Below are 21,276 nucleotides of genomic sequence, written 5' to 3' on the forward strand. Positions count from 1 at the left end.
ACCGGAATAACAGAGTAGGCAACAAGAAATCGTCAGACTGATAACAAGAGAATGAGTTGTAAGCTGCGATAAACCACTGCAATACTCGGCAGAGAACAATTCAGTGATAGGGGTATAAATAGGGAAACAAACAGGCGTGTGTGATTAGAATTCAGGCGAGGGAGACCGGTGGGTAGTCATGTGACTGACGGGTGCATTCTGGGAATTGGAGTCCTGGGATGTAGGCGTGACATTATGAAGGAAAATACAATTTAGAGAATTAATTTACAGTAAAAAAAAATCCAAATACAGAAACATTTATTTACAACACAAATCAGAATAATACAATTAATCTATTGCTGATTAAACTACACCTGGAACAAAATGCTGAAAATTCCTTATTGTTTCTTTAATAATAATGTTATTGCTCTAAAATATTACAATAAAAAATATACAAATACTGAAATAGTTCTATATAATACAGCTTTAATTCTAAAATAACTTTCCTAGGCCTTAATGAGGCAGAAGGGTTTATGTTGTCATTATGCTGTTTGATTTCCTATGATGAACAGGTCTGGAGTGACAATCCAGATAAACTCAATCCAAAAAGACATCCTTATGAGTAGTTGGACAAGAAAATTACTCATACAGAGAGTAATAACATTGTGGGTGGATGGTGGGAAAACTACCAGTCAGACCTGGTAGGCTGGGACTATTTACAAGGAAAGGCTGGCAGAGTAATCTGTCCAAACCGATTTCAACTCTCACTGCTATTTTCATACTTTCTGGAGACATTGCAGTCTGAAATGACCCTGTCAAAAACCTCAATTGTGGAAGTGTCTGCAAATAGCTGTGGTTAAAATCTTGTTGGTGTCTGTTACAGCAGCAAACCAAAAACCCCATGGTGGACATCAGTGGTGAGGGAAATGCCATATTTAAGATGTAGGCTTTTTGAACTTGTGTGATTCAGGGAACGTCTGATTTAGTAGAAGCAGCTGCCTTTATTCTTAATTCTTAAATGGAACTCAGCCAAGTGTCCCAATCATCTGAGATCACAGGAGTAGGCAAAATGCAAACATAAAAGGACGAATATATCAAGCACTAATTTTCTTAATAGGCAGGCGATGCTGGAAGTCATAACTCCAATCATGTTGTTCACATTAAACCTGGAGACTGGCAGGTTCTTAAGGTCATAATCTTTAAACTTGTCAGGACAACAGCCTGAGATGAAACTTACACTAATATTCAATGTTTTACAGAAGTCCTGACAAACAGATTAGAGGAACTGAATGCCTTGATCTGAAGCTATATCTTCAGGGAGGCCATATAAATGGAAAAGTTTTTAAAAAGAACTAAAGTTTCTAATGCAGTGAGGAGTTTGTCTAATCAGCAGGAAAACTGGTCAATAATAACTAAAACAGTGAAACTATTAGAAGTGGGTAAGTTGGTTATGAAATCCGCAATGTGAGACCGCAGTGGATAATAGTTTCCTTACTGTGGTTTTAGTTGTCAGATTGTTATTGATAAGAATATGTCTTTACCAGCAGGCTTGACGGGTAAGATAATTGGCTTCTTCAGTGTACATTTAGGCACAACAAATGCTTACAGCATTTAATCTTCTGGGCATGTTTCCCTCTCTGGTTTGGTGTGGTTCACTGCTGTTTTCTTAGTTCGTGTCAGTGTTTCTCAACCTCAAAGTCCCTCATAGTGACAAAGAAACAAGTGTCAGCCACAGGAACATCAGTGAGCTCAGGTGCTGGTGTTGGATGGAGAGTTCTGGATCATAAACACCACTGCAGCTCATCCTAAAGTAGTGGAGGGAGATCAATCAGCCCAGAGAAAGCAGTTCAACTGCTCCACAGCTTAGTGCTAAGGCTGCTTTTCTGTTTCATTTAGGGATTTGTTCACAATAAGGGCACCTCAAAAAAATTGTTTATTGATATATTTTGCTGTCCAAAGAAAAATATGTATCTCCAAAATAGTAACATAGTAAAAGGAAAAAAAAACACCCTAACTTTCAATGGATGCAAAAAGTCTGAATTTGAAGTAATTTTGGAGCATTTTTATTGATCCATATCCTGCGGTGTTCCAAAGATGTAGTAAACTAAACATCTGCACAAATAAGTGTAATTCACTTCTACAGCCCTGTCCTCAAATTAAAGTGGGGACAGGGGTTCCTTCCCTCCACCAAAAGCCTGGAGTAACAGCTATAGAGGCTCTGTTCTGGTCACAGCTCAGTTGAACATCACAATGATTCTGAAGCTGTAAGTTAAAGGTCAAATACAGCATAGTGTTCCTTTAATGAAGCCATAGTACAGAACATTTTAAAATTTATATTTCAGTCAGAAATCAATGCAATGTCAAGATTTTAAGGTTTTATATTTATTGACAAAAGAGTTGAATTCAAGGTCAGGCTTTAATATTATTATTATTATTAGTAGTAGTAGTAATAGAAGTATTGTTATTATTTGCTAGCATTTATTATATGTAAAGCAAATGATTATCTGAAAAATCACAAATCTATTAAAACAACATTTGATTACATACATAAAATCAAAATTTTGACTAAACATTCATTCATTCATTCATTATCTGTAACCACTTATCCAATTCAGGGGTGCGGTGGGTCCAGAGCCTACCTGGAATCAATGGGCGCAAGGCGGGAATACACCCTGGAGGGGGCGCCAGTCCTTCACAGGGCAACACAGACACACACACCTACGGACACTTTTGAGTCACCAATCCACCTACCAACGTGTGTTTTTGGACTGTGGGAGGAAACTGGAGCACCCACAGGGAAACCCACGCGGACACGGGGAGAACACACCAACTCCTTCACAGACAGTCACCTGGAGCGGGACTAGAACCCACAACCTCCAGGTCCCTGCAGCTGTGTGACTGCGACACTACCTGCTGCGCCACCGTGCCGCCCTTGACTAAACATGAAACAAGCAAAGTATGGTTTTATATAGCGGCCCTTTCAGTTCTTCTGGAATCACTTTGTTTAGGTTCATGTTTGGTGGAATCACTGCAGGGGCACACCCAGGGCAGGACACCAGTCCATCAACACAGTCCAAAGACACATTGGTAGGTGGATTGGTGACTCAAAATTGTCCGTAAATGTGAGTGTGTTTTGCCCTGTGAAGGACTAGTGTGTGATAAGAATAATATTTCTGAGTGTAAACAATAATGGATCTCACCAGTGACTTGTAGTTGAATGTCATTGAAGTAGGAATAATAACGAATAGACTTGTCTTTCCTCCATGCTCCACAGCTGTAAACCAGTCCATCTTCTTTTCTCACATCACTGAGCTCCACTCTGACAACTTTAAACCTTCTGTCATCAAAGATGGAGTATCTGTCTTCCTGCTCTTTCTGTGAATCTTTATCTGTGTTAATAATGTGTTTTAAAACACTCTGGTCATCGAAGCTAATAAATTCCTTGTTGCCATTTGTAAACTCTGGTGGATAGTTACACCTCATAGTGACGTTCTCTCCCAGAAAAACTTTCTTTCTTTCTCTCCCCCCACAACAATCATCTGCCAAACACATGAACAAAGAAACACACACAGTTGATTCATTAGTGTTTCAGCCTGAGGGTGACGCCTCATCACAGTTTACACATGAAGATGAGTCCAAACGTTTGCAGAAACCTCTTTAATGAGCACTTTCTGCTATTTCAAGGTGCTGACAGGGGCTGTGGAGTGGAGTGGTGGAACTCTATCCAGTTCCTCTGGGTTTAGTTTCACATGGGGTTTGTAATTCAGAACTAATCACCAACATCAGCACCTGACCTCAGCAGTGTTTATGTGGCTGAGTGGGGAAGAGGTGTTTTTATGGAGTAAGATCACTGTGAATACAAAACAAACTTGTGCAAGCATATCTATATTTTACATGAACATATGTTGTTCAAAAAAGTCTGTTTTCGTTGATCCACTTTAAAAAAAAAATCATGCTTTATGACCATGAGTCATAATGCTCAGCATGATTTGTAAGGATACTGCTTTAAACATAAAATTATAAATCTTTACGTGTATGACTTGCTCCCTGATCCTGTCTTTCTCCATGGTTCCTGTGTAATAAAATGACACTAGTGTGTCCTGCATATTAATCTTTCCTCTATCCACACACTGTGTCACGGAGAGTACATTGGTTTCTTTCGCTTCTTTAGGCTCTTTAACTATTGCTGTTACTGTAAATTGCAAAGAAGTGAGTTTTACTAAACAAACAGGAACAGAGCACGATTAAAATATATTAATGTGTGTATGATGTATTTTACAGAGGAACAGGAGTGATGACGAGGCAATAAGGAGGAGAAGAGGGTTTTAAACTGAGCATGAACTGAGATGAACAGCCTAAGTCCAAGTGGGCTGTCACTGTAATTACTTGGCTATATAACTTTATTACATATCTTTAGATTAAATTATTGATTGTTTTATTTAGTCCTTTTCTTCTTCTCAGTTCAATGTCTGTACAGTTTAAATATAAAATTACAACTTAGTGTTCTTGAAATTGTTGCATATACACACCTTGTTTCTACACATTCCATCCACTCTCTCAGCTCCACTGACCGTACAGGAGACTTCTGCTCTGAATCCTTTGTTTGCCCCTTTTTGGATCATTCTCAGTGCTGCAGTAACACTGACGTGGTAGTGTGTGTGTGTGTGTGTGTATGTGTGTGACCCCTGTGGGGTCCTGATCATTGAAGAACACTGTGAAAGGGGGAAATATATTATACAGAGCAACAGAGGGACTCCAGTCTGTAATTGTAGAACTATGCTCCTGTGGACAGTGGAGCTGAGAGAATAGACAATGAGTGTAGAAACAAGGAGGGGATCATAATGTTATGGTTAATCTTTGTATGTAATATTTTACCAGCGTAATCAACACTTCTCACCTGTCTGAACTGACAGCTGAATGTCTGCAGACATTTCCTCTCCGACTTCAAATCTGTAAACCCCAGAGTCCTGCGTGGTCAGATTTCTGATCCAAAACATCAAGGACCCTCGTGAACTTGCAAATATGTCCAGTCTGTCTTCACTGAAACTGTTGCTGTCCATCACATCCTTTATTAGATAAACACAGTCACTCTGCTCCACTCTGCACACAGATGCCAGTCTGGTTTTCTCCCACTTGAGACCAGGGAATATAAGAATATAAGAGTCACACCCTGGGCCTGAACATCACAACAGAAACAGTACTGTAAACAACAATGAACACATGCAGAACCAGTGCAGGACCAGTACAGTGTGCTCTCATGATAACAGTGATTAGAAATAAAATATCTGACCTGAGATCAGGTGGAGGACATAAATGATGATGAAGAGCTTCATCCTGAAATGTAGAATCAGTCCCTTTTCTTCTCTTCTCTCGCTGCTGTGGTTGTTTCTATTTCTGTGTCCACACCGCTGAGACTCTGATCTCTGTGAGTTCACGTCCGTACACAAATGAATATAATTTAGTGTAAACTCAAACTTATATGTTTAGAAACTCAGTCACAAAACTCCTCCCCCAGGACCACTGTCCAATTAAAGTAAAGACAAAGAGCTCTTGACGTGTCGCTCAGTTCCTGCAGTGCCCTGAATAATGAACTGACCACAGTCCTAGGTTTAATCATGAGAAATGTGTCCATGCATTAAAACAGGACTAAAAGTTCAGTCTCTAATGTGTTCATCTCAGACCTTCCTCCTGACCAGCCACTTCATTAGAAACACCACCTGATGAAGTGGTTATGTCATGTGACCTGCTGAGAGCAGCACAGTGTTAAAGGTTTCAGGTGAAGAAAAGGAGTGTGTTGTTTTCAGAGCTGTGTGATCAGAGACAGGGAGGGTCACATCTTTACCCTCAACACGCTTCACTCTCACTCACCACCTCTCAATGAAAATGATTATCTTCCTTCTTTTCTTCCTCTACCCCACCCTCCACACACACACACACACACACACACACACACACTGTTTATATGTTCAGAGATGCTCCTCTACATGCACAGCAATTTCTTCAGTGTTAAATGAATACTACTAGTGTTAATTTAACACTCTCAGTGTAATAATTTAACACTCATCATGTTTCAGGCATCATTGTTTGCTTAATGAAATTCTGAAACAAAATGTAAATAACAATAATTATTATGAGAATGAAAAGCAAATTAACCCTGTAAACAGAGAATGCGTTAAGATAATATTAAAAATAAACTTATTGAGCGTCTATAGAAGATTGTTCTCCTCCATAATTGTGAGGCAGTGACAGGAATCAAACGGTATTGGACAAGATGATGCAGATCCGCCACATGGGGGCGGCATTGTCTAAATCTGGGTTCTAAATCACATCTTTACCATCAACACGCCTCAGTCCCACTTACCTCTGTTCATTGAAAATGATCATCTTACTTCTTTTCTTCCTCTGCCCCTTCCTCTCTCTCTCTGCGCATGCGTGGGCGTCCGAGTGAGCGGAGTGCGGTTTGTGAGAGCGACCGGATCTTTTTCGGTTTATTTACGGTTTCTAACTCTTTTTTCACTAGTTTTTTGTCTTTAGTGTGTTTGTTTGTTGTTTGGGCACAGAGGGGTGAGGGTTTAGGGGCAACGGGGTAAGGGTTTTTTTCTTTAAGCCTCGGCCGGGTGTAGGGGGGATATGGGGTGGTTCGACATTGAAGAGCTTTCTCGCCGGCGTGGCGTCAAAGTGCCGGTTGGAGTGGATTGCTCGGTGGAGGAGTGTAGTTTGGCGGTGGGGGCGGTGGTGGGAAGTGGCGCTGTTCAGACGGCCTCTATGAATGAATGGGGCCATCGTTCTGTTTTTGGATGAGGTAGAGAAGGTGAACGCACTGGTAGAAAAGGGTATTGTTCTGAAAGACACACACACAGCGGTGTTTCCCCTCGTTAATCCGGCGAGGAAAGTCATTATTAGCAGCGTCCCCCCGTTTGTTAAAGACGAGATGTTACTGCGCGAGCTCTCCCGACACGGACAGATTGTTTTTACGATTTATAAAATCCTTTTGGGCTGTAAATCTCCTCTGCTGCAACATGTCATCTCATTCAGGAGGAGGGTGTTTATGGTTTTAAAGAATAATGATGAGGATTTAAATTTGGCCATAAAGTTTAGAATTGATAACTTTGACTATGTAGTTTTTGCCACGACTGCTACTAAGAAGTGTTTTGGATGTGGTTTAGAGGGACATTTGGTGAGATCTTGTCCGAATAAGGCCGCAGAGCCTCAGCCCGGACCGAGTCACGCCGAAACAGCTCCCGCCGGCGGGAATCAGCCGGAGGCCTCGGCTGACGGAGAGGCGGGAGACGCGGCCGGGCTCGGGGCGAATGATGGAGAAGGACACAGTGGTCGTGAGGGTGAAGGAAATGGGGATCAGGTGCAGACGGACAGTCAGGAGGTCACTGAGGAACAGGGGGATGTAGGGGCAGAGCAGGTGACTGAAATGGAGGTGGAAGAACAGGTGCTGAGTGAGGAAACGAAGGGGAAAGAGCCTGTGTTTAAGAGGCCGGCAAACAAAGCTAAGTCCAACAGACACGCCAAAAAATCAAAACCAACTAAACCCCCAGCGTCTCCGCCTCCGCCTCCGCCTCCGCCTCAGTCTCAGTCTCAGGCGACAGGCAGTGAGTCCGAGAATTCGAGTATTCGGGAACCCGAGATGCATCGGCTTAAAAAATTACTGTTGAAAGTCCGCATGCAACTAGAACGCGATGATGACGCGAAGACCTGAGCTCTGTCTCGTGGCTCTCGCACTGAGTTGGTTGTTAGCCACTTTTTTGTTAGGAATGTGTGACGTTAAAATCTTGACACTGAATCTGAACGGGGCGAGGGACGTGAGGAAAAGAGCGGCGCTGTTTGAGCTGCTAAGGGTTAAACGGGTGGACGTTGCTATGATACAGGAGACACACAGCGACAGGCGGAATGAGGCGGACTGGCACAGGGAGTGGGGGGGGGGGGGGGGGGGGGGGCACGGTGGTGATGGGACACGGGAGTTCCACCACTGCTGGAGTGGCTGTGCTCTTCTCAAAGGGTTTTTTACCACAGTCTTATGTTTACGAGGAAGTGGTGGAGGGACGGCTTTTAAAAATCACAGCTAGTTTTGAGAAGGTTCACCTGGTTTTAGTGTGTGTTTATGCGCCTGTGCTGCCGAGGGAGAGGTGAGCTTTTCTGGCGAAGCTTTCTGAGACAATAGAAAAGTGTGACACTGATCATCACCTGGTGGTAGGGGGTGATTTTAACTGCACTTCCTCGGTTTTAGACAGGAATCATATTGAACCTGATCCTGCTTTCAGACGCGTTTTAAATGATTTAATTGAGAGACATGATCTGACGGATGTGTGGAGAAATAAACATAGAACGGTTCGACGATACACATGGGCACAAACTCGGGAGGGGTTTATTTCTCTGGCTAGATTAGATAGGTTTTATTGTTTTAAACACCAGTCTCAGGTTTTTAAAAACTGCAGTATTTTACCTGTGGGGTTCACTGATCACTCTCTGGTGATTGGTAGTGTTTATATAAACTCTGTTAAGTCTAAAAGTGCGTACTGGCATTTTAACACGACCCTAGTGGATGATTTTCATTTTAAAACTTGTTTTAGTTTTTTTTGGGACACGTGGAGGTTGAACAGGGACAGGTTTGAGTCTCTGCAGCGGTGGTGGGACATTGGTAAAGTGCAGATCCAGCAGTTTTGTAAACAGTACACTCTCAATGTCACCAACAGCATCAAACACTCTGTCACTGAGCTTGAGAAGGAGATAGTGTTTCTTCAGAATTTGGTGGAGTCCAGTGGGGAACAGGGTCACATCCAGACACTTCAAAATAAAAGAACATCTTTGGCAGATCTGCTGGGGGTGAGAGTGCAGGGAGCATTGATCAGATCTCGTTTCCAACACATTTCTGAGATGGATGCCCCATCAAAGTTCTTCTTCAGTTTGGAGAAAAAGAACGGACAGAGCAGGTTCATTCACTGCCTCTGCTCCGCTGACGGACCCAGCGGAGATCAGAAGGCGGGCTGTGGGCTTTTTTTCGGAGCTGTACTCTAGTGAGTATAGAGAGGACAGTTTAATTTCACAGCAGTTCTATGACGGACTACCGCAGGTATCACCTGAACAGAACGAGGAGCTAGAGCGAGTGATAACCATGCAGGAACTACAGAGAGAGTTGCAAAGCATGGCAACAGGGAAGGCTCCGGGCATCGATGGCCTCCCGGTTGAGTTTTATAAGTCTTTCTGGGACGTGGTGGGGGGGATTTGCTGGCTGTGCTCAATGACAGCCTGGTCGGAGGACGACTGCCGTTGAGCTGCAGGAGAGCGGTCCTCGCCCTACTGCCCAAGAAAGGCGACCTCAGCGAGGTTAAAAACTGGAGGCCTGTGAGTTTGCTGTGCGTTGATTATAAAGTCCTCTCTAAAGTCCTGGCGAATCGCCTAAAGGAGGTGATGGGGCAGGTCACACACACGGATCAGGCTTACTGCGTCCCTTGCAGATCGATCCATGATAATATCTCGCTTATTAGAGACATTTTGGAAGTGTCTGGGTCGGGGCCCCCTTTTGGGCTCCTCTCCTTAGATCAGGAAAAAGCCTTTGACAGAGTGGAGCATCAGTATTTGTGGAATACTTTTGATGCTTTTGGTTTCTCACCAGGGTTTACTTCCATGATAAAGGTGCTTTATGAAGACATTGAGAGTGTACTGAAGGTCAATGGTGGTTTGTGTGCCCCTTTCACCGTGCAGAGGGGAGTCAGACAGGGCTGTTCATTGTCGGGGATGCTGTATGCTCTGGCCATTGAACCAATGCTCCACTATGTGAGGAGAAACCTCAGTGGAGTTGTAATGGCTGACAACATCCCACGGTTTTATTTAGCTGCGTATGCAGACGATGTGGTAGTAGGAGTCACTGGAGCCAGAGACATTTCTGTTTTAAACAACACTTTTAAGGACTTTGCTCTGATCTCCTCTGCGAGAGTGAACTGGGGGAAAAGTGTGGGTTTGCTGGTGGGGGACTGGGACGGTGGAGAGCCAGCTTTGCCAGAGGGACTAACTTGGTCCAAGGGTGGTTTTAAATATTTGGGGGTGTTTTTAGGAAATCAAAATACTGAAAAGAAAAATTGGGAAGGATTGTTACAAAACATACAGAACAGACTGAGTAAATGGAAATGGATTTTACCGAACATGTCTTTTAGGGGTAGAACACTAATAGTCAGTAATTTAATAGCGTCGTCCCTCTGGCATCGTTTGGCTGTCCTGGAACCTCCACAGGGCCTTTTAAAGGGGATTCAAGCTTTTATTGTTGATTTTATTTGGGATAAACTCCATTGGGTCAAAAGAAGTGTCTTGTATTTATCTAGAGATGAGGGGGGTCAGGGTGTCATACATCTCGAGAGCAGAAGGGCAACTTTTAGGCTTCAGTTTTTACAAAAAGTTTTATACGGTCCTGCGCAGGCCCTGTGGAGGAACGTGGCGAAGGCTGTTTTGCGCAAGGCTGGTGGACTGGGCCTGGAGGAGAGCGTCTTTTTAGTACACCCTGATAAACTGTCTTTTTATGGACTCCCTCTCTTTTACAGCAGTGTTTTTAAAACATGGACTTTATACAAGGTGGAAAAACAGACACCAGCTAACTCTGTCTACTGGCTTCTGAAGGAACCAGTCCTCCATGGGGCTCGACTCTCCTTGACAGACGGGAGTAACCATGGACAGTCTGAGAGGATGAGGAGCGCAGGTCTGATCACAGTGAAGGACCTAATAACATCTGCTGGAGTGGACTGTGACAAACCTGATGCTCTGGCACAGAGACTGGGGATGAGGTCCTGCAGAGTCGCTCTGCAGATGCTCTGCAGGTTTCAACGGGCTCTCACCGAAGACGAAAAAGAGACTGCTAAAGAACTGGGACTGTCAACAAACAGGTCAGGAAACAGAGGAGCCTTTCCCCTGTCTGTGGATCAGCCCCAGACTCCCGGCTCCTGACTCTGGGAGCCCCCTGCTGAACTCTGGGGGTTTGAGCGAACTGCGTTTTGACGGTCTTTCTGCGCGTGTGTTGTATAAAGGGTGTGTAAAAATGTTAAATCAGACTGAACTGACCGGCCAGGTGGATACGCCCTGGCGAGCTCATTTTGGCCTCGCCAGTGACGTGAAGCCTGCCTGGAGGGCACTCTATAAACCACCATTGACTAAGTCAGCTGGAGATCTGCAGTGGAGAATTTTACATGGTATTGTCGCTGTCAATGCGTTTGTGTCCATTTTAAACCCCACTGTGTCTTCGGAGTGTCCTTTTTGCCAGTTTTCCATTGTTTTACACAGTGTTTTAGACTGAACGCATTATTTAAGGTTTTAACTTCACTTTTTCAAAATTTTGGTGAATGTTTTAATCTTCATGTTTTTATCTTTGGTTTTCAGTACTGTCAGAAGAGAAGGAAAAAGTGTCAGTTGTTGAACTTCATTGTGGGTCAAGCCAAAAATGCCATTTATTTTAGCAGAAAGAAAAAACTGGACTCTGGGTTGAATAGTGATGTCTGTCTGATTTTTAAAGGGTTGGTGAAATCCAGAATCAAAGTGGATTTTTTGTTTTATAAAATGATGAAGAACTTGGACAGTTTTATAAATGTATGGGACTACTATGGGGCTCTGTGCACCACAGAGGGTGGTGTTTTATTTTTCTCTGACCTTTTAAAATAAGAACTGAATTTAATTCCTGATTTTTTTCTTTTTGTAACAAATAGTGATTAAAGTTTGTTTAAAAACTCAAAACTCTCTCTCTCTTCCACTCACTCTTTTTATATGTTCAGAGACCTTGGTTCATGGCTATGAGGTCATAGTGTTTATTTACAACTTTTGCAACAAACCTCAAAAACTGAAAAACCATGATAATAACAATAAAATGTCAAATAAATTAACAACAAAAACCAAGACGGTATGAAGAATAAACACTCCACTCTGAACCTTTAAAGATGCAATAAGTCATTTTTACCACGAAAATAGATAGCAATATTCATATAAAAATAATTTTTAAAACGTTTATTTCCATATTTGCGAGGCAGTGGCAGAAATCGAACTGCTTTATTGCCTCTAATTTGTTGATCTGCCACTTACCTACGTAGCATTGTATAAAGGTTTAGTACAGACAGTCTAATGGATCCAGATGCAGCCGCTAGGTGTTAGTAGTTAGAGAAACTGTCTGCTCTTTCGACACCCTTTACATTTTATATGTAAATATTTAGAAAGATGAAAAACACATATATAACCATAAAGGAGCACTATGTAATTCTACGATTACAATCTGTAGTCTTTCTGTTTCTCTGCTTATGTTGATAACACCCTTTTACTCTGTTCTTCAGTGGTCAGGACCCTGACAGAGCAGGAAATAGCTTGTTTGACTTTACTCACACCCTGTGCAGTGCTGGATAGTTTTTGTCAGACTTCCGTTTGTTACACTTGTGTCACGATGCTGCTCCAAAGTTATTTTGTTTCCATTTGTTTTCAATAAAGATTAACATCTCTGCTTTTATGGCCACCTTTGCTTGTTTCTGTGCATCTGCCCGCACCCCTTACAAATGCTAATAAATTTACAATGTTTATTGTCCTCTAAATAAAGAACAATTGAGCTACAGTTTAAAAGAATACAGCGACTGTTAGTAACACCCTAGCAGCCAACTGGGACGCCATAGCAATCACCTAGTAACACAATTACAACCTTCTGAAATTGAATAGTAACCACCTGGGAGACCTGGGATGCCATATCCCTCTAGTATCATAACAACACTTCAGCAACTATTTAATAATCTAACACAACAGCAATCACCAGAAATATGATAGCTAACACCTAGCAACCTCCTTGCAACCAGTTAAAATTGCAAACTAACCACCTAACTCCCATGTTACTGCTTAATTTGCCCAAACACCCCACACCTCACTAGAGCTAATTGTTTTTATAATAATAATGTGTGACTGTCTGTGAGTAGTTTAGTGTGTTCTCCCTGTGTCCGTGTGGGTTTCCTGGGTACTCCAGTTTCCTCCCACAGTCCAAAAACACACGTTAGTAGGTGGATTGATGACTCAAAAGTGTCCGTAGGTGTGAGTGTGTGAATGAATGTGTGAGTGTGTGTGTTGCCCTGTGAAGGATTCCAGGTAGGCTCTGGACCCACCGTGACCCTGAAATGGATAAGCGGTTACAGATAATGAATGAATGGATGGATAATAATAATAATAATATGTAAATATTAGGAGGAACATTTTTAAAGTTATTAATTATATGTTTGTTAAATATTCAAGAGGGCCAGACACTTTAATGCTTGTAATCAAAATTAAAAGACCTTGATGTGTGTTCAAAAATATGCTTCTAAATAAAGATTTCAAATTACTTTTAGTGAAATAGAAGCTCTTATTATTAATGGAGCTATAACCTTTTAAAATAAATATGTTAGTGAATAAATCAATGCAGTGGCAAGAGTTCAAAATTATGTTAATTTATGAATAGTCGGTTCAGGATCAGGCTTTTTTTAATGACTTTTGAATAAAAAACATATTATTATTTGCAATTACACAAGTCACAAATCTAAAATAACAGTTGGTTACAAACAAAAAATAAAATGTTGTGACCAAACCAGAATAAGCACATTATAGTATTATATAGATGCACTTTCAGCTCTTCTATAACCACTTCATCCTCATCAGGGTCACAGCTGGTGGACAGGAGCACACCAGGACACACACACACACACACACACACACACACACACACACACACACACACACACACCTGTGGCCATATTCACACAGTCAAATAGAGGAGTACTGAGGAAACTGAGGAAAAGGGATTTGTATCCTGGAATATTTCTGCAGCAATTGAAGCCAGAGTTCAAGGACCAGTTGTAACATGAACAAATGGAAACAGATGTGAGTGGATTGATGGCAAACAACACAGAGTGAAAAAAAAAGATGAGAAAAATCCTGACTGAAATTTAATTATAAAACAAATTAAATCTAAAAACTATTTCAAGGAACAAAAGTTATACACTCATCAAAAGGCACTACAAGTTTATTTATAGAGCAACCTTCATACACAATGACAATTCTAAGTGCTTTACAGAGACAAAAGGAACAGTAAAACCAAGTAATTCATAAAAATAAAAACATTCCAAAAATTGCAATATATGAAAATGCATGATGTAAAGTTATTATTATAAAACAAGTAAACATGAAAAAAAATGCACTGGAACATTCCTGAGATCTAACACCTCAGAAAGGCTTTAGCTTTGATTGTTACAGTTAAAGGAAAAATATTTTAAAAACGAAAAGAAAATGATACTCAACAGTTTCCAGCCGCCAACTGAGGAAGAGCACCTCTGTTAATCAGCTCTAGGGACACAAAGTCCTAGAAAATTTTAAAAGCTCCAAGAGTTGATAAAGCTTAGGAGAACATTTACTCTTGTCATTTCCATCACCCTGAGTGAGAAGAAGCACTAAAATTACTTCTATTGCCTGTTGAGTATCAGCCGTAACAGATTGAATCTTATGACTTTAAAAAAAAATCTGTTAATCATTATTGAAGGTATTCATGTTAGATTTTATCCTCCGAGGAATTGATATCTATCAAAAGAATTAGAAAATGTAAATATGAAAATAAAGTGTGGTAAGACTATGGCAAATCACCCAAGGCAAATTTGAAAATAAAATACAGAAATTAAATTAGAAATTTAAAGAAATAAATAATCACTGTCCAATTAAAATCATGTTTCTCCATTAAATGTTAAGAAGGTTTTTTTGTTCTCCTGTTTAGTAATTATTTTGGGAAATAACTCTTTTTTTATTGGACAGTGATGAGATGTAAACTGTGCAGTGCTAAGCACAGGAGAACAGCAAAGTCTTTAGATTTGAAGATCTCAATATTTGGGTCAAATCTGACATCTGCCGGGAGTTTGTTCCTGATGTGGACAGCACAGTGACTGAAAGCTGCCTCCCCCTGTGTGGTTCTGACTCTGGACACTACTAGCTGACCAGTCCTGACTGAGGGTTCACACACTTAAAGTAAATCAACAGAATATTTTGGTCTGAGGCTGTTTAATTATTTATTTTTTTAAAATGGGACTTTTAATCAGTGACCTAAGAATACAAATGATCTCCTCAGTCTTTTGTTCTGGAGATAAACACATCAATTAGGTTTTCTCTGTCTGTGACATATGTTTGAGCTTTGATTTGTTTTTGAGATGGTAAAGGGCAGATTTTATTGCCTTTGCCTTGTCAATTTGGTTGTTATTTTTAACAGGGTGTTACAATAGTAGAAGAGACATTGGATCTCACATCCCACTTTATATATGGTTTCTCTAATAATGGTGTTGTTACACCTTAACAACCATTGTAACAAGAGTGTAATTACTACTGATGTGATCACTGTTACTGCTAAAAGACAGTGGTACTGATCATTAAATATGTATGCATTTTCATGCCTTGTAATATAGCACTTTCATACCATTTGTAATCAGCCTGTAACAGCTGTGTGGAACAGTGACTGTCAACAGTAGTTACACTGTTGTTACACAGGCTGCACAGTTAGTAGAAACCTTTATATAAAGTAGCACTTCTTAGTTCTAACTGAGAGTCTTTACAGATTCTGACGAACTAAATATGATTAGCTGCCTTTGTTAAACCTAACTTTATAGATTTTGATCAGTTGGTTTTAAGGTCAAAGTTCTCATAGAGAGAATCTGATTGGTTGGTGCTGATGTCATAGTTCCCATACATAGAATCTGATTGGTTGCTGCAGATGTCATAGTTCCCATACATAGAATCTGATTGGTTGGGGTCGGGGTATTGGTTCTGATGGATTTTGTTAATTCTAATGTTGTATGGGTTTCCCTGTGGACCACCTCCATCACCCTGAAAACACAGGACACACAACAGCTGTAAACACTGTGTAACCACTGATTTCTGAACCAGCCTATGGGTTATTAACTGAGACTCTCTCCTTAATGCATTTACAGCTTCTGATCCATGTAAAGGAAGGGGTTACACTCACTGTTGGACGGTATTTGTGTGGATTTGATAGCATTTTACCATATTAGTGAGGCCAGGTGCTGATGTTGGATGATTAGAATCACACAAACAGCCTCAAAACATTCCCTAAGTTATAGTATGGAGCAGTGTAACAATGACTTTCACTGCTCCAAGCTTTTCCATTTAAAGGTGGAAAGCTTCATATGCCTCTAGCTGACACCTGACATTGAGCATGTTTTACTTAAGTTCATGTACCATTCAATTCTTCAATGCTTTTCTATAGAGATTATAAAAACTGAATGTTCACACTGGGTGCAACTGGAAGATATAGTGTATGAAGTATATAATGGTCAGGTGTAGAGAAGAATTGAGATGGTCACTCACTTTGTTCTTGTCTATGTTCTGGCCAGTAGAATCTGAATCTGTGGGAAAAGAATATGAGAAAAACATCACACAAATAATTGAGTGTATTATCTGTTGCTGTTTTAGCTTTAGCTTTGACTTCTGAGTGAGGAGGTATAGAAAAAATAATCTGCTTACCGTTTCTCTTGGCGTTTCTCAGTTTGAGAGTCAGTGCTATTCCTCCAATCAGCAGCAGAGTCACACAGACACACACAGTGACGATGACAGAAACACTGCCAGCTGAGAGAGAGAGAAAAGAGGAAGACAAACCCTCGGTATTACAGACAGCTAATTTTTTGTTAATTTCATTGTTGATTTTCACAATTTTCACATTACACGGACACAGTGGTTGAATGTATCCGAGATTCTGTACTAAAACCCATTTTAATGCTGAAGACTCGATTTATGAAGTGTAAAACGGTTCATTCTCCACACAGCAGTAAGTGTTTTTCATTCCTTTGACATTCATAATGCTTAAACATAGTATTAAATGTTATTGGCACTTTTTGGTTTTGGGGTTGACATGAAGGTGGAGTGAAAGATTAGGGAGTTAAGAATAATATCTGAGCTCTTACTATGATGTTCTGTAGTGGAGGTGGTTAATGCTGTTGTTGCTGATGTGATCGTGTTGGTTGTTGTAGACGTGATCCTGTTGGTTGTTGCTGTGGTGAATGTAGTTGTACTTGTAGTTTCTGGAAGACCAGTCGGTTTTTCTTTTGCATGTTAAAAAAATAAATAAATAAAAATACAGTGAGAACTATAGCAACACACTCCCTGGAGTTGTGTGACTGCGACACTGCCTGCTGTGCCACCGTGCCGCCATATATATATTCTGGCCAACATTCCTCATTTTCAAGGCCCAACTGCCTCATGGTATGAAGGAATGAAAGCATTTGATTACACCGCTCCCGTATTCCACATGACGCCACCTTTCAGGCCATTTGTGGCTCACATCCAGCACAGCCATAGATTTATCAAAAGTGAGGCAGATCTGTTTAGTGACAGAAGTCAATTCTGATTCAAATGGAGTTTGCCAGCACTGACTCTGGACCAGCTGTGCTGCATTTTTACAGAAGTGCCCTTTACTGTAGCGCATGGTTCATAAGACTATGTGACCTTTACCTAAGCCTTTTTAGGGCTTACAAGTGTTATAAACCTACATAAACATTTATAAAGGCTTATTTCTACAAATGGCTTTGTAATAAGTTTCAGAGTTCAACTTGACTGAAGCAACTTTAAGGACAACTGCCACATAAAAACTTGGAATATATGTATTTGTAACACTTTGCTCCTACAATAAACCTACAATAACATCTACAGGATAAAGACTTAGTCCAAAATGTGGCAGTTGTCATACAGGTTTCTTGAATCAGTTTCCCCTGGAAATGCCACCTGCCACATGTTGTACTAAGACTTTATATTGTAGATAAGTATGTAGATTTATGTCAGGCATCATTATGAACAATTACCTTCAGTAAAAGGTTATAAACTTTTGTTTTTTCCCACACTCTGAATCACAAGAGCTGAATTCATGGGAACATTCATTCATTAGTTCATTGTCTGTAACCACTTATACACAGCTGATGAATATTCACCTTAATTCATAGTAACAGTAAGGAACAGTGAGAATGTAGAGATTAAAGACTTAATGGCAGTGTTGAGTAAATGCAAAGGGTCTCACCAGTGACCAGTAGTTTAATGTCTTTGAAGGAGGAGTAGTAGGCATCAGACTTGTCATTCCTCCACACCCCACAGGTGTAAACCAGTGCGTCTTCTTCTCTCACATCATTGAGCTCCACTCTGACAACTTTAGACCTTCTGTCGTCAAAGATGGAGAATCTGTCTTTCTGTTCTTTCTGTGAATCTTTATTAGTGCTGATGATAGATTTAATATTATTCTGATCACTGATGCTGATTAATAACTTTTTGCTGGGTGTAAACTCTGGTGGATATTTACAGCTCACAGTGACGGTGTCTCCAAGAAAAACTGTCTTTCTTTCTATCCCCCCACAACAAGCATCTGTCAAACAAATGAACAAAGAAACACACACAGTTCAGTCATTAGTGTTTCAGTCTGAGAGCTATGCATCATCAGAGTTTATGCTGTGCAATACATTCATGCCAATATATGAACCATAACACAAATTACCACTCAGTAACAATCACTATTCATCAGTAAATGACCTTCGTAAGGATGTGGATGTAAAGTAAATTGTAAGTAAATGTAAAATATTTCCAGGAAATTAGAAGCCTTTTGTGCAGCAAAAGGAGGAACAAATTTACTCTTCGGGTGTGGACGATAAATCACTGCTCCCTCATTCCAGGAGAAATGTTGGATGAGATGGTGTCTACAAACATTTTAATTAGTTTAACTACAAACCGGATTCCAAAAAAGTTGGGACACTAAACAGATTGTGAATAAAAATTGAATGCAATGATGTGGAGGTGCCAACATCTAATATTTTATTCAGAATAGAACACAAATCACAGATCAAAAGTTTAAAATGAGAGAAAAAAAGTTGATCCCAAAAAAGTTGGGACAAGACCATTTTTTACCACTGTGTGGCATCCCCCCTTCTTCTTACAACACTCAACAGACGTCTGGGGACAGAGGAGACCAGTTTCTCAAGTTTAGAAATAGGAATGCTCTCCCATTCATGTCTAATACAGGCCTCTAACTGTCCAATCGTCTTGGGCCTTCTTTGTCGCACCTTCCTCTTTATGATGCGTCAAATGTTCTCTATAGGTGAAAGATCTGGACTGCAGGCTGGCCATTTCAGTACCCGGATCCTTCTCCTACGTAGCCATGATGTTGTGATTGCTGCAGAATGTGGTCTGGCATTATCTTGTTGAAAAATGCAGGGTCTTCCCTGAAAGAGATGACGTCTAGATGGGAGCATATGTTGTTCTAGAACCTGAACATAGTTCTCTGAATTAATGGTGCTTTCAGAGAGACACTGACACTCTGAGAAGCTCTTTTTATACACAGTCATGTTGTCAATTGACCTAATTAGTGTTAATTGGTCTTCCAGCTGTTCGTTATATGCTCAATTTCCTTTTTCCAGCCACTTATTGCTACTTGTTCCAACTTTTTTGGGATTTGTTGACACTGTGAAATTTTGAATCAACATATTTTTCCTTTAAAATGTTACATTTACTCAGATTAAACTTTTGACCTGTCATCTGTGTTCTATTACGAATAAAATATTAACATTTGCCATCTCCACATCATTACATTCAGTTTTTATTCACAATTTGTTTAGTGTCCCAACTTTTTTGGAATCCGGTTTGTAACTTAACTTAACCAAACTTAATGAAACCTTCTCACCTGTCCGAACTGACAGCTCAATGTCTGAGCTCTTTTCCTCTCCAACTCCAAATCTGTAAATTCCAGCATCGTGTGGGGTCAGCCTTAACATCAAGAAAAGAAACTCATCTTTTGTATTTGAATACATCTTCAGTCTGCCTTTATTGACACTGCTGCTTGTCGTCTGATCCTTCATTAGATAAACACAGTCACTCTGCTCCACTCTGCACACAGACCTCGTTCTGTTTGTATCCCACTGGAAACCAGAGACTATAATGACACTTCCTCCTGAATATCCAAGCACCTCGTAACTACACCCCAGGCCTGCCGGTCAAAACAGAAACAGTACTGTAAACAGGACGACAAAAGAGAACCACATCACATCCTGTTAAAATAGCCATGACAGGAAATATAATGTCTGACCTGAGATCAAGTGGAGGATGTAAATGATGAAGCAGATCTTCATCTTGATCCACAGCATCAGCCTGAAGTTCTCAGTTGTTCCACTCAGACTCTCACCTCTCCTCTCGTCTCCTCTGCCCCACTCTGGCTGTGTCTGCATTCTGTGGTTTTCTCGTTGTGACTATTTCTGCTTTCTCTGACCACATTGCTGAGGCCATGAGGTTTCACTTACAGTTTCATAGTTAAATATAAATTCACACGTCTTTAAACTCAGCCACTGAAAAATCACCAAATAAAGTCAATTGAGAGAAAGCTCTTGACTCAGGGGAAGTGCAGGGTCAGATCATTAGCCTTTCTCTTACTGACTAGATCTCACTGAAAATGCTGATAATCATTCCTCCTCTCTTTCTATTCCCCTGGCTCTTCTGTTGTAGCGTTTATCTTTTAATTCCTTCTATTTCTTCATCAGAACAACATTAGTGTAGTTACTTTGGGTGAAAAATCCGGTCAGTGTGTTTATATAAAACAACAACAACAACACACACACACATGCACGCACGCACGCACACACACACACACACACATACAGCAGGGAGATAAACTATGCAGTAACAATCTAACTGCTGCTGATGTATAACCTATAGTCAAGAATGAATTATAATGAATTGATCAGTTGTATTCCTGCTCCTCAAATTTTTCATTTGTTCTGCAGTAGTTTGATCATCTTACTTATATTTCTCTCTCTCTCTCTCTCTCTCTCTAGCTCTGTCTATTGATCTGTCTTTCTTTCTGTCTGTCTCTCTTTCTCTCTGTTTTCTTTCTCTCTCTCTGTTCTCTCTTTGGGGCGGCACGGTGGCACAGCAGGTTAGTGTCGCAATCACACAGCTCCAGGGACCTGGAGGTTGTGGGTTTGATTCCCGCTCTGGGTGACGGTCTGTGAGGGTTTCCTCCGGGTGCTCCGGTTTCCTCCCACAGTCCAAAGACATACATTGGTAGGTTGATTGGCGACTCGAAAATGACCGTAGGTGTGAATGTGTGAGTTTGTGTGTCGCCCAATTATTCCAGGTAGGCTCTGGACTCACCGTAACCCTGAATTGGATAAGCGCTTACAGATAATGAATGAATGAATGTTCTCTCTATCTCTGTCTGTTCTCTCTCTCTCTCTCTCTCACTCTCTCTGTTCCCTCTCTCTCTCTCTCTCTCAGCAATCTAAAAGAACA

The 21,276-nt window shown here is 40.8% G+C and overlaps 1 protein-coding gene and 1 long non-coding RNA gene across 2 annotated transcripts; both read right to left on the bottom strand.

Annotated features, from left to right (window-relative positions):
• Nucleotides 1-3,084: 3,084 nt before the first annotated feature.
• LOC136674944 (uncharacterized) lies at nt 3,085-5,401 on the bottom strand. Its single transcript, XR_010796121.1, has 3 exons — nt 5,270-5,401; nt 4,877-5,111; nt 3,085-3,518 (listed from the first exon to the last, which is right to left on the bottom strand). It is a non-coding gene; the product is annotated as an uncharacterized lncRNA (long non-coding RNA).
• Nucleotides 5,402-15,618: 10,217 nt separating this feature from the next.
• LOC136677358 (CMRF35-like molecule 1) lies at nt 15,619-19,880 on the bottom strand (the record flags this gene model as incomplete). The annotated part of the gene is made up of 6 exons (XM_066654886.1): nt 15,619-15,828; nt 16,330-16,367; nt 16,486-16,587; nt 16,923-17,060; nt 18,029-18,367; nt 19,676-19,880. Coding segments are annotated over 6 exons (1,032 nt in total), but the record flags the coding sequence as incomplete, so codon positions are not given.
• Between the last annotated feature and the right edge of the window lie 1,396 nt (nt 19,881-21,276).

The sequence above is a fragment of the Hoplias malabaricus genome, chromosome 2 (assembly GCF_029633855.1).
Source record: "Hoplias malabaricus isolate fHopMal1 chromosome 2, fHopMal1.hap1, whole genome shotgun sequence".
NCBI classification, from domain to species: domain Eukaryota; kingdom Metazoa; phylum Chordata; class Actinopteri; order Characiformes; family Erythrinidae; genus Hoplias; species Hoplias malabaricus.